Raw genomic sequence first — 12,582 nt, forward strand, 5'->3', positions numbered from 1 at the left:
CCCGCCATACTTTAACGGCGACGCTTTTCCCCGAGGTGGACGCGTGGCCGTAGGTCCCTCGCGCTACGATCCTCGATAGGAAGGCCATTGGCTTTAATTTAATTGGTGCACCACGACCGCCACGACCGCGCGGATACAATGGATCGAACGACGGATAAGAGAAACGGTCCGATAAGAATCGTGGACCACCAACGCGAAAATCTGCGCGCCTCTCTCGGTTTCGTGTTTTACGTGGTCCAGCCTAGACCATAGTCACGGTCCGATGAGTGGTATAAGCGTACGTTATTAGTCTTTATACATTTTTACACTTCTTTCGAGTAATTTTATGTCTGAACGTGTTTGCAGAGATCTGGTTTGCTATTTGTTGTCGAGGTATTGTGTTCACAGGTTACGCTCCGCGTGATTGTGTATATTTTCATGGTGTCCTGTTGCGTTTCTTACTCCTGTACATAAATTAACATTATTCTTTTAGCGGTATTAGTCCCTGACACGTTAATTGATGCGTAATTATCATGTACAGTATAGTTATTGCGTCGTGAATCATCAACATCCTACGTGGCGATATTAAGCATCTTCTCAGTTATTAAACTTCAAGATACGGTGGATGATGGCAATTCACGCGACAAAAACTGAGCCTGATACTTGGCCGAAAATCGATTCGCTGTAGAACATCTTATGAATTTGTTCTATCTCTTTAGTTTTCTCTGGTAGATTTTATATCGAGGCACTTGTTACCTTTCAAGAGGCGTGTAACCGCGAGACTATTGCGAGGATAATTCGCGAGGATGCTTGAACGAGGATTGTCGCTGCATCACCATCGCCCACGGGCGGGTCAAACCTTTTTCTTCGGCCGCGAGGAGAAACCATGGTGCAGCCAGCAGGCAGACCGTGAAGGGGCAACAGAGACGAGAGAATACCAGTTCAGCTTGAGATGTTCTCGGTCGTGTATTGGGTTACTGGGTTACCGTTCGCAAAGCTCTTTTCATCGCCTCGTTATTCTCGTTCGCGCGTATCAGAGTCACCATCGCGTTGAGGTTGTTCTCGAGTTTGTTGCAGCTTTCATTTTGTATCTTTAATAGAATACGATCATCGTTTTAATAAAATAAGTACATACATCTGTTCATTTATTTTAGTCGACACAATCATCTCTAGCTAGTCCAATTTAAGGCAAGCGAATTGATATGACAGTTTAATATAGAAACCGCGTATCGATATGTAGTCGTGCAGACACGAGAGCCTTGAATATTTTTCAATCATTTTATTGTTATCAATCATTTATCTTATTCTTTTAGATCGGATACCTTCCCGTTAACATAAAATTCTTTCTTAAATATTCGCGATGTTAAATAATTTCTCACGAGTTATGCTATCATTCCCCGAATAAATGAGCGCTTACATCGGATCCTAATTCAAAGTAGATTGTCATACGAATAATATCTGCATACTTTTCCAAACGAAAGTCACACTCGTACAATCTGTTTTGTTTGAATAGCTCCATATAATCTAACCAAGATAACCAATGTATTCGCAAACATCTCATTATATAAACATCTTCCATGTTCTCTTAGATAATCTACCGGATGTCGAGCAACGTACGCGAGATTGCGATTCGAGGATTCGTGGGAGCAAAGCACAAGCGTGTTCTGTGCGCGCAATCGATAAGCCGATAAATGGCTCGTTGCACAGGTGTTAATTGCAACGATTAAACAGCCTGCGGACAAATCGGTCAGGTGTGGCCAGAGATCGTTTAATCGCGGTTGAATCCCAACCGGTGTCACGTTTTATTTCACTTTCCACGCGATCCGCTTCGTCGTTTCACTCGCCAACCACTATACACCTAAATAGTCGCCAGCGGAATTCCGTGAAACAGGCGGTTGTTGGCTTAAGCTGCGTTTACATTGGCTAACTCTTGGTTAAACTACGTGATACTCGAATCTAATATAATATGTCTATAAAACATGTCGTAAATATAACGGTGTGCAAATACTTTACGTAAATCTATTGTTTCAAGTATCTCCAAACTACTATTTTATACTCCGTACAGACAACCGGAATCGATATCCTGAACTTGTTCTATTAACGTAGACAAAAAGTTAGCTTCGAGTTGAACGACCAGAAGCAATTATGATTTGATTAACATTTAGTTCGAAAGGGTGATTTTTAACAATTTGTCCGATCAAATCCATTGATAAAAAGTTATCTAATGTAAACGCGGCTTTACTCGCGTTAGCTCGGTCAACCAAAGAAACAGATATCGTGTCCGCAAGAAGGAAAGGCTCGCGCGCGATTCCTACCGATCGTTTGTTCCAGATCTAGGAAACCTACCGCGGCGCGGTGCGACACAGTAGCGTAGCTACGCTTCTTTAACGAGAAAACCAGCCGCAGTGGTGCGCACACGGGCTCTCGCGCGCACACGCGGTTATTTATGCGGTGGATTGAATGTTCCGCGGAGAGAACATTCATTTCGCCTGCCTTAATGTCCCGTTCACGGTGCACGCGTAATGGCGTTTCACCCGTTCGGGGCCCCACCGGCTATCTTTCATCGTGCGCTTTTGTATTCTCCCGTTTCCGAGCTGACAATGCTTTCCCTGGAAAATATATGGTAAACAGGCCTCTGCTTTGAATCCAATAGACGGAACGCGGCTGCGCCAAGCTGCTAACGCAACTTTTGCCAAGGATCACTGACATTTCGATGCCATTCTTTTCTTCCTCAGCTCGATGATCAGTGTTGGTAAGGCAAGTAGCTCGGTCTGCTTTGACGCCACCATAGAATTGTATTGATTTACGAACTCCGGTTAAATGACAACCAACTGCGCTATTCTATTCTGCATTCATGGAAATTGAAGTAGACTGATTTTTAACGACAGCCCAATTTAGACTGATCGATACGTTAAAGATTTCCGACTCCTTTCCACTCAACAAAATTATGTTACGAATAATAATAGTTGATGGATAATATAACGAAAAAATATCCTTGACTTTCATTTCAAGTAGGTAACAATAGGAAAAATTGGTTCGGAAAAGGAATACGGCACTGGACCAGATCTGGCGAGCACTAGAGCACAGTATTAGGAAGTTGAAAGAAAGGGAGAGAGACGAAGATAGCTGGGTGAGCATGAAAGTCACGCGACCGCGATATACCGGAGTTTCTTTTTGCCGATTCGTTCGTGCATCGGCACGAGCACTACGAGGTGGCTCGGCGGATCGAGAACCAAGGAAAGGGCATGAAAGATGCGACTAAGGGGAGAGAAGTAGGGGATCGAAGGGAAGTCGGCCTAGCCAGGGCGAGAGGGCCGCGACGACACGGCGGAGGTGAAAGCGGAGGACGCCAGTGGAGGTGGAGAAGGTGGAATAAGAGCTGAAACACGGGATTTACACGTGTATTTGCTAGTGGCGCACTAACGTGCATGCACGACCGAGTCGAGTGTTTATGGTAATCCTCGAGCAGGGTGGCCTCCCTTTCTTTCTTACGTTCCTCTCGGTTACGAGGCTACGCGGCCGCTCGTCCTCTTTTTCTATTTCTTCTCGTGCTTCGCACTTATTTGCTTATGCGTTTTTTCCACTGACAATAGTACGATGTTACCGTAGTTTTATTTTTCCTTCCGAAGGTACTCGGGTATTGTGAAATGGCTGTAACGATCGAGGACCGTGCGAAAAGTAAAATTAGAATTATCTCGTTGAAATACGAAATTAAAATAATCTCAACGTCTATGTTTATGACACGTGTAGAAATTTTAACAACCCCTCAGAAGGCAAATACTTGGTACAATAAAATTTCGCTGATTATTCTCATTACTCGTGATTGCTCACTCAAATAAATGTATGTAATCGGCGGGTGTTCACTTAATCAGATACCAACTCAAACAGAATCCTACTTGTATACAATTATTCCATTCTATCTAACTATTCCATTCAACCGATGAAAGATGGATTCTATTATTGAGATTTGTACTCTCTAAGAATGTTTAAAGCAATCATGGATATTTTATGCCTAGGTTAACTATCGTAATAACATTCATTCTTTAGTCAGTCACTGTTCCTTCCAATCTCCATTTGTCGAGGAAAACGTAGTAACCAGTAACTAACCCTCTTGAACTTTACCCAGGATGGCGTCTGCAAACATCGCCAAGAATTATGTCCATGCGTAGTGTTATTTGTCAGATTTGATAGCAGCGCTACCGACGATCCTCTCCCTTCTCTGTACACCATCGTTGAATACCCAGTGACGACCGGTTTTACTTGCGAAAAATCTCGATTCCTAGCATAATTATTATTAGCCAGCCACGATCGTGGTAATGGAAAGAACGAGAAGAACGAAGGAAGGAGAAAAGGGGAAAACAGAAGCGCCGGCAGCGCGTAATGAGGCTTACGTCTTGGCGGTCCAATTCAGTTATCCTCGTTGCGACGTTCCAAAGAACCTGTCTTAAGAAATCCTGTACTTTGTACTTGAGAATTCTCTATTTTCCAGGGAATCTTGTTTCAGATCGATTTCTGGATCGATGTAGAATATTAAAGGGCAAATCGATGAAATTAATTGTACACGTTCACGTATAGAACATTCGAAGAATGCGCGGATTTGTACGTGATCGACGATATCCGGTGATATTGCTCGTAGTCGGTGTGTATAATTACGCGACTCGTTGTCGATGCTAGAACTTCGTAAACTCGCGGGTTTGTAAACGATCACGACGATTTTATTGCCATTCGCTCGCTAAACGAGCGATAAAAGTGTTAGTATAATAGTGGCGATTTGTTCGGGGATTTATGTCGATTCGAGTAAATTTTCCAATCATGTTAATTTCAATCATCACATCATTTAATTCATTTTAATTCGATCAATCATCATTAATTCTGTGTTTTATCGTATATTCGTAATTAAATAAAATAGTTAATTTCATTATTATTTTAATATTCCTCTCACAATGAATGTGTATTATTTGTCACGGTATTAAGTTTAATTTCTTTTTCATCTTTTGTCTTCTCGCCTCACTCTCCACGTATTCTAATGATAAAAAGGGAAATTCATAAGCGTACTAATCTAGAAAAAAAATAACAAATTAATTCGTCATGAAAAAGATATTTCATCGTTATTCCTTAATAGCCTCGTTTTGCTGAGTATTGCTTTCTTCCCGTGGTCTTGGCTGTGACGATAATCGGAAGTGTTCCATTCGAGGAACGCGTATGCGCGTGCCTTATCATCATTTTACATGCAACGTCGTTCTTTTACGCCAGGCCTACTGAACTCATTTCCAGCGAATACATCATATCATAATCACTGTGATTTAGCGTATGGTAGATAGACAGCGTCGTACGAGAACGAAACTCGTGCAATTTAACGAAATACTTCCGATTTGCGAGATCTTGCTGCACGTTCTCGCACGTATGACAATTATGTGGAAGAAGGATCGATCGCTACGACTGGCTGTGACTAATTGACTTATTTCCAGCGATTCTATATTCATACGTTTGGTATAAATAGCTATAATCTATAGTAATACCATTTGTCTTCGGAACGGTACCTGTTGCTTCAGAAATCGATCCAAATACTATATTTCATTCATATGTATGGTATCATTATCTCCAATAGATATTAGAAACTGTTAATCATAGCTGTAATTTATGAAAATTCGACGGTCGAGACACCAATTGATTATGCGTCTTATATTTATTTATGCACAAAGCTATTTTAATCGTCGTACGCGTTTACCACCGACCGTCCATTGTTCGTTCGATGACTTTATTCCAACTGTTCGATCTTTCGAAGATATCACCCTTCGCGAGGAAGACGAGGAGATGGTGTGTTGTTACATTAACGCCAAGAAAGTTGGAGATGGCGCCAACCGGCAGTCACCGTAAGCAGGCACCAGCTCGGAGATGGAAAGGGCAAAGAGCGGCGCGTAATTCCATAGTATCGTATGGTCTGCGTGAAAGCAGTCTTTAGATGGTAATAATAATCCGAAAAAAGAACAGCGGCTATCAGCGATATAACATTAAAACACGAGGAAACGTAGCCAATGGAAAATACCAGTGTAATCGTTTGATGCACTCGAGTGTAACTGTTCCTTATCGATTTTTCAGACGTCTATGATCGGTTATGATCTTTGTCTACGCATAAGAAATTCTGATACCGCAAAATTGCGCCACAAAAAGAATGTAGAATATTTAATATCCCTACTCGTGTGTGAGAAATAAAGGGCGAAGGATTAGAAGCATTCTTAAAACCATCGAGTTTATGTTCATTAGCTCCGAAAAGCTGGGACGTTTGCCATATCCGAGGATGGTCTCGTCGTCAGCGTCGTAACGTGTAGTATCTCAGGCTTAAGGATTCCCTTGAGAGAGACACGGCGAAATTCCGTGCACCTGCACGTAAGGCTGACGTTTATTAGTCGAGCACAATGTAGCGTCTTTGGGGTCGGTATGAGGAGCGTTTTCGCTACGAAAACGAGCAGCCCAGCTACGCTCAAATCCCTCCGACGCGTGTACTTTATAGGTGTAATTACGAGCCTTAAAACTTAGCCCGGTCGTATCGTGACAGCGAAATTGCATGACGACGATGATACGATAAAGGTCTTCGGCCCCATAAATCGGCAGGAAGATAAGGGCCAATCCGTCCGGTGCTTTTTTCTCGCCGCTTCCCCGGTCACAGCCAAACCACAAGAAGCTTTGGGCTTCTTTCTCTTCTTCTCTCTTACGTCTTCGCAAACGATCGAGATTATGTTAACGTTTCGATGATTTACACCGCTCTCGAATTCTCATTTCGCCAACGGGGGATTCTTTCGTTCATCACGATGAAGATGCAGAAGGATTGGCTTGGTGGTGGAACGGCGTATTTCGACGAATTCGAGAAGTTTGGCTCTGGCACAGGTGTTTACCTGGACGAGTTATGCGGCGCAGGTGGAAAGTTATCCCTCCGACATAATGACTCTATCTTCCGTGCACGGCCTTTCTCTCGAGGATTGTAGAACCGACGGTGTTACGGTAATAGCCCGTGACTATATGGTTGACCACGACTATCGTGCACTTGGGAGGGATCAACGGGCCTCCGGCCACGGGTATTTTACACGTACAGGTATACGGAGTGACGCGCTCGCGTGGTCGTTCATGTGCCACGCTTTCTCGCTCGCGTTACCGCTTTTGCGACCCGACCACGTGCTCAGCGTTTGACATAACGAATGTAATAACGATTTGTTAGCGCCGCGGTGAACGCGCCGTTTTATCTGTCCATACGTTCTGTCTGTGTTTCCAATGCGACCTGTGTTACACGAAAGAAACGCTGCTGGTGACGTGAGCGTAGGCAGGAACGTACTTGCGTGTTTTCGTTTTACTTCGATTTGAAATCTATTAGATAATTTTATATTATTAATTGCCATTTTTGTTTCGTATAATCGTTATTTACCTTCGTAATTTCTTTCACTATATACCGACATTTTAGTTATGATAGAGCCTGCAGAAGTTTGAAAACATACTTAGTGACGTATAACGAAATGGAGCAAATTGAAGTATGTACTACGAGGCGAGTACATCTTCTGGCTATCTAATTAACTCTGCTCGTTGATTGGTATCTTTGAACGAAACGTATAGTCCGTATACAGAAGTCGGCTTCCACGGAGCGTCTACTTACCCCGTGTCAAGGCAATTAGCAGCGGTGATGGGTTAATTGGTCTCGGTCCTCGTTTTCGTCGCGTGACGAGCCTTAGGAGATGGGGAGATTCCTTCGAAGCGGACAGCTCGCGAATGGGAAAAGGGCACCGCGGGCGTTTAAACCCGTTGCCTGTACGTTGAACAGAAGCTCGGACACGCTTAATGTTCGACGCGCCAATACACCGCACACGAAAGGCAATTTTATAACTTAAATTACATAAATAATCTAAGAATTACAAACGCTAATATTACTTAGAAACAATTGTAAATAATACCATTTTAAACAGTTACTTAATGAGATTCAAAATACATAATATATGGCTGCTTAATGTCTCTTTTACAATCTTGACAACTCTTACATCGTATAATGTGTGTGTAATTTTTCCACTCGTTACCGCGAACCGGTTCCACCAACTCCCAACGTATTCCCTCAAACATCGCTCGTACAATACCGTTGAACGCTCGAAAAACACGAAGCAACACTCGCGAGAAGTTGCTCGTTCCACGATGGGGCAATGTTTCTGTCGGCGTAAAAATGAATTCGTTCGTTTCGGCGGTACAAACAGCGCGGAGAATAAAGACACGTTCCCTCCCGCGCGTTTCCCTCTGTTTCACCATCGAGTTGCTCTCGCCCACGAGATCGGCGATCTTATCTTCGCCCGTATCTCGAGTCATTCGCGCCTCCGCGAGTCACTAGACGCTTTTAATCGTGGCACCCAAGCGAACACCGTCGCCCATGTATCGTCCGTCTTTGGGAATCGCGAGTGATCGTCTCGATTTGACGCTAAACTTCACCATCTACCGTGAAATCGACGATCTCTCGAATCGTTTTACTCGAACTAGCTGGTTGAAACCGGAGCAAGCTATTTGGATGGGAAAAAGGGAACTCACTGATCAATCTTCTGACCTAGAAGCCCCTTTCATTTGCCAGATGACTGTGCTTCAGATCGGTTGATTCTTTCTTCCCTGAAACTGGTATTCTAAATGGCTGTGTTTACTGTTATTGGATTAGGTAGAAGGGTCGTAAATTCGATTGGATGTCGGACACGTGTTTTAGAAATTAGGGGAAAGTCAGTTTGAAGAAATATTAAAATACAACAGTTTGTATCTCGTTAATCTTCTTCGTCCTTAAATATTAAAATTTCCACTTCCAAATTTTCATGTCAGTAAAATGGAGACTATAGTATCGAAATATTGTTAGTTGGCTTCCTGAGAACCGGTGTTACATCAAACAACGTGAAACGGAAGAAAGAGATTAAAACGAGGGAGGGTAAAGTGGGACAGGCGATCTGGTAACCCCACCTTCTATTCACCTTGAAGAAACAGACGGGAAAAGATGGAGTAAAATAGCAGTGGAATAATGTCTCTATTCTCGCCTCGACCGCCACATTCTCGAGCTCGTTCTACCCGATAATTACACGTTACCGAAGCACACTGGGCGCCCTTCAATTAAGCCGACGAATCACCTGCTTCCATACCATCCGACCAAAAACTCTACTTCGTCGTTGACCGTCAACCAAGCCTTACGTGCCTAGAGAATCCTCGTCAACGAGAAAGTGAGTTCGCAAGACACCACTTTCTTGAGTGCTTAATGTTCTCATAAGGATACAGTTCAGTTGATAACTCTTTCATACAAAAACAGAATCGTGTATAGTGAAATTTTGGTGGACCTTATTGCTGTAAAAAATTGTTGTTTACTTTAAAATTAGCTGCCATTGTCCTTTTTCCAAGTAAATAATTGAAAGCAATTAGTTTAGCTGCAATTCGTAATGAAAGTCGATTTCCTCGCTTCAGTCTCACGCAATTTGTGTTGAACGATCTCCCAGAATCCACGATATTCTTAATTATCGTCCTTGCGGCTGGTAACCACATCCTCGACGACATTTCTTTCGTCCCCTTGCTCCCAAGGATATTTTTTTCGCATGACATCTCCCTCCGTCGCGTGTCACCGCATGTTTTGGATGATGGTCGAGTTGTTGAAATTGCGTGTACGACTGCACGACAGGAACCACGTCTCAATTACGAGAGTAATATGCGAGCAATAAGAACGATATTGCTCTGTTAAGGGAGGGTAGATTCGCGTGATTCGCATTTGGCGATATCTACCTTTGGCTCTTCTTTAGAAGTCCATCATTGTCCTTGCGAGACAAATGGAATTCTCGAGAGTTGCTAAGATTATACTATGAGAAGGAACAGTGTTTTGTAAATTATACGTTATTGCAATCATTATATATTTTATAAGTCTCATAAAAATTCATTACTATATCTTTAGAATTAAGTAAAAAGATAAAAGGCGAATGACTGAGAAATGGAACTGAAACGAACCCGTTCCCGCAGGTGTCCGGGAACTGGAACGCTTACGAGATGAACGGGTTCGTGGAGGGTGCCACGTTCGAGAGTATCGTGCATTACGTGTTGAAGAATATGAAGATTACCCAAGCGCGAGCTGGCTACCTAGTAATGGAGGTTCTGAAGGCAGGAGTTTCTCTAGGACGCATCAAGAAAACTTCTCGCGGCACCTATATCTTGGCAACAGACAAACCTAGCTTTATCACGCACAACATTAAAGAACCACATTTCAGCGACGACAGCGATTATGACGTTTCGTCCGGAGACAGTTCGTGATCAAGCACACACACACACACATATATATGTATCTTTAATCACGACATCCCGCGTGAAAAATCATGTCCAGCATTCCATTCTACTAATAAAATGTTAATCGTCGGGCGCAAACGAACCTAACCGGAAGCGTATAATTATTTATCTGCTAATTGAATAATTGTTTCGACCTGTCGGTTGTTCCGCATACTCAGACTGTCATTACGATACTAATTGCATTGGACCTTGCGATGTTTCTTTTTCCTTCGCGACCCTCTTCAATGCTGGAGCGTACGATTGGAACCAAGCATATTCTGTCTATCGTCGGAAAGGGTGAAAGGGATGTTGTAATGTCTTTCAACAACAGAAAAGAAATGGTAATATATATATGTAATCGCAAGAATTATTTCGTCAGGGCTGTTTCTTAGGATGGTCAGTTTTCAAGCCGGGAATACGACCATCGTTCCGGTAATTGGTTCCTTTTAACTGCGAGCCTAAAAGTTATGAATTTATGCCTCGCCACGTAAGATATAATTGGGTGTTCAATTAATATCTTGATAAAAAACTTGCTACACCGCAAAACGTGGTTCTACCTCTTCGTCTTCCTTCATCCTCTCCCCTATTTTTATTCTTCCTGTTTAATTTCTTTTGTCTCTTTTCTTCCTTTTCGGAGCAGTTCCGCTCCGAGGCTGATCTCGCAGTTCACCGCGTGCTCCATCAGCGGGGGTCCTAAGCTACCGAAAGTCATTTCGGGAGTAGAGGAAACAAGAAGATCGCGAGATCAGTCCCGACCATTGGCTGTATAATTGATTTTCCGCCGAACGAGCGTCCCACGGAGGCGGCCGTTTCGTCGAACCGGTCGAGTATTCGAAGGATCGCATGACCGAACGCTGCTAGACTAGCCACCGTCCCTGAGAATCTTCGATCGACCGTTCGAGTTGTGGAAGCGCACAGGAGCGAGAAGAGGAGTTAGAAGAGTTAAGTAGAGCATGTGGGCTGAGGTATTGTTACCTTAGACGCGTAGTCTCGTCCTAGACATCCTTCCCCCGTATGGGACGCTACTTCGGTAACAGTGGGTCATTCTATCTACGATAATCTAGAAATATCGTCACGAGACCCTATTCTGGCGAGTATAAGAATTATATAGTTGACAAGGAGGAGCATCGTTGTCGGCACTTTGCAACAATGTGGAAGACGTCCACGTTCCACTGTTGTTTGATTTGTGTCCCTTTGTTGAATAAGCATTTTTCCATGCATCGTGCTCCCGCACCGGAACGATGTAGCTCGTCCCTCCCGGTACGTATGTTAAGGACCTTTTAAGATGTCTCTCTAGTTTATCCCGCTGCGCTACCGGTACCAGTTTCCGTTCTCCGTGTCTCTGTACACATAGGCGAACCACGCTATTGCCTCCGCTTCCAGACGAACCCTCTCTCCTCTTCTTTTTTCCTCGCCTAGCTCGTGAGACTCGTTCCTCCTCTTTCTTCTTTCTCTTCGCCCTATCCCTTTCGTCTTCCATCTCTCTTCCCCCCGATCTACGCTCTTCTTTTTCGAGGTGCTGCAGGTGTCGTGCATTGTCCACCGTCGCGGCCTCTAAATCTCGTCCCTGACGTCGTGCGGCGTAGCTGCGTCGTGGCCAGCTCTCCCAAGATACATACGACTGTCGGGAAGTTACACGTTCCACGGACACTCGTTCTCTTATTGCGAAACGGCCCGGCTGATAACCATCTTTTCGAGAATTTCGGCCCCTTTCATAAGTTTCATCGCCGCGCCAGTATACGCCGGACAACGTCGCGGTGAGAACAACCGCTTAGATCGCTGGCGACAAGTTGTGTAGTCAAGGTAGATTGAGAAATGTGGAAGAATTCATGGGATATAACGATATGGTATGAGGAGAGAGCGGTGGAGAAGTAATAATTTTGATGGCGATGAATTGTCTCCGAATATAGCGTAACATCAATAGAACGTCTGCTTTCCAATTTACGAAGTTAATCGATGCGATACAAATAATTCTTAAAACTACACAAAAACGGAAAATCTAGTGATCCTACTACGTGCACTTTTAATATACCACGTCTAATATTCTCTATGTGAAGAAAAATTCTTGATCCTTATATCGATTTCTACTTCATATTTTACGAAGAAAAAAGATAGCACGCGGAAAGTAAGGAGGTCACCGGCAAATGCAATGTTTACGCGATACGGAGAATTCCATGGGACCAATTACTAGACGCGAGAAGAGTCGTACGGAAGATTTATTCCGGCCATTACAAGGAACGGTCGCCTGCGGTGGAACGGGAAAACACGAAAACTATTCGAGGCTCACGGAGCGGTCGAAACGCG

General features: G+C 43.6%; 2 protein-coding genes across 2 annotated transcripts in view; one reads left to right on the forward strand and one right to left on the reverse strand.

The window, feature by feature from the left end:
* The window catches only part of LOC112212246, a 61,952-nt gene extending 51,576 nt beyond the window's left edge, over window positions 1-10,376 (forward strand). Inside the window, exon 2 of the mRNA XM_024365506.2 lies at window positions 9,979-10,376. Within this exon, the coding sequence (XP_024221274.1) occupies window positions 10,006-10,266 (261 nt within the window). The 5' untranslated portion in view covers window positions 9,979-10,005 and the 3' untranslated portion in view covers window positions 10,267-10,376. The remainder of the gene's footprint in view (window positions 1-9,978) is intronic.
* Window positions 1-12,582, reverse strand: part of LOC100744169 (TSC22 domain family protein 1) — a 103,962-nt gene that overhangs the window by 87,173 nt on the left and 4,207 nt on the right. The gene's annotated exons all lie outside the window — the stretch shown is intronic.

This window comes from Bombus impatiens, unplaced genomic scaffold, assembly GCF_000188095.3.
Source record: "Bombus impatiens unplaced genomic scaffold, BIMP_2.2 scf_0136, whole genome shotgun sequence".
Taxonomy (NCBI): domain Eukaryota; kingdom Metazoa; phylum Arthropoda; class Insecta; order Hymenoptera; family Apidae; genus Bombus; species Bombus impatiens.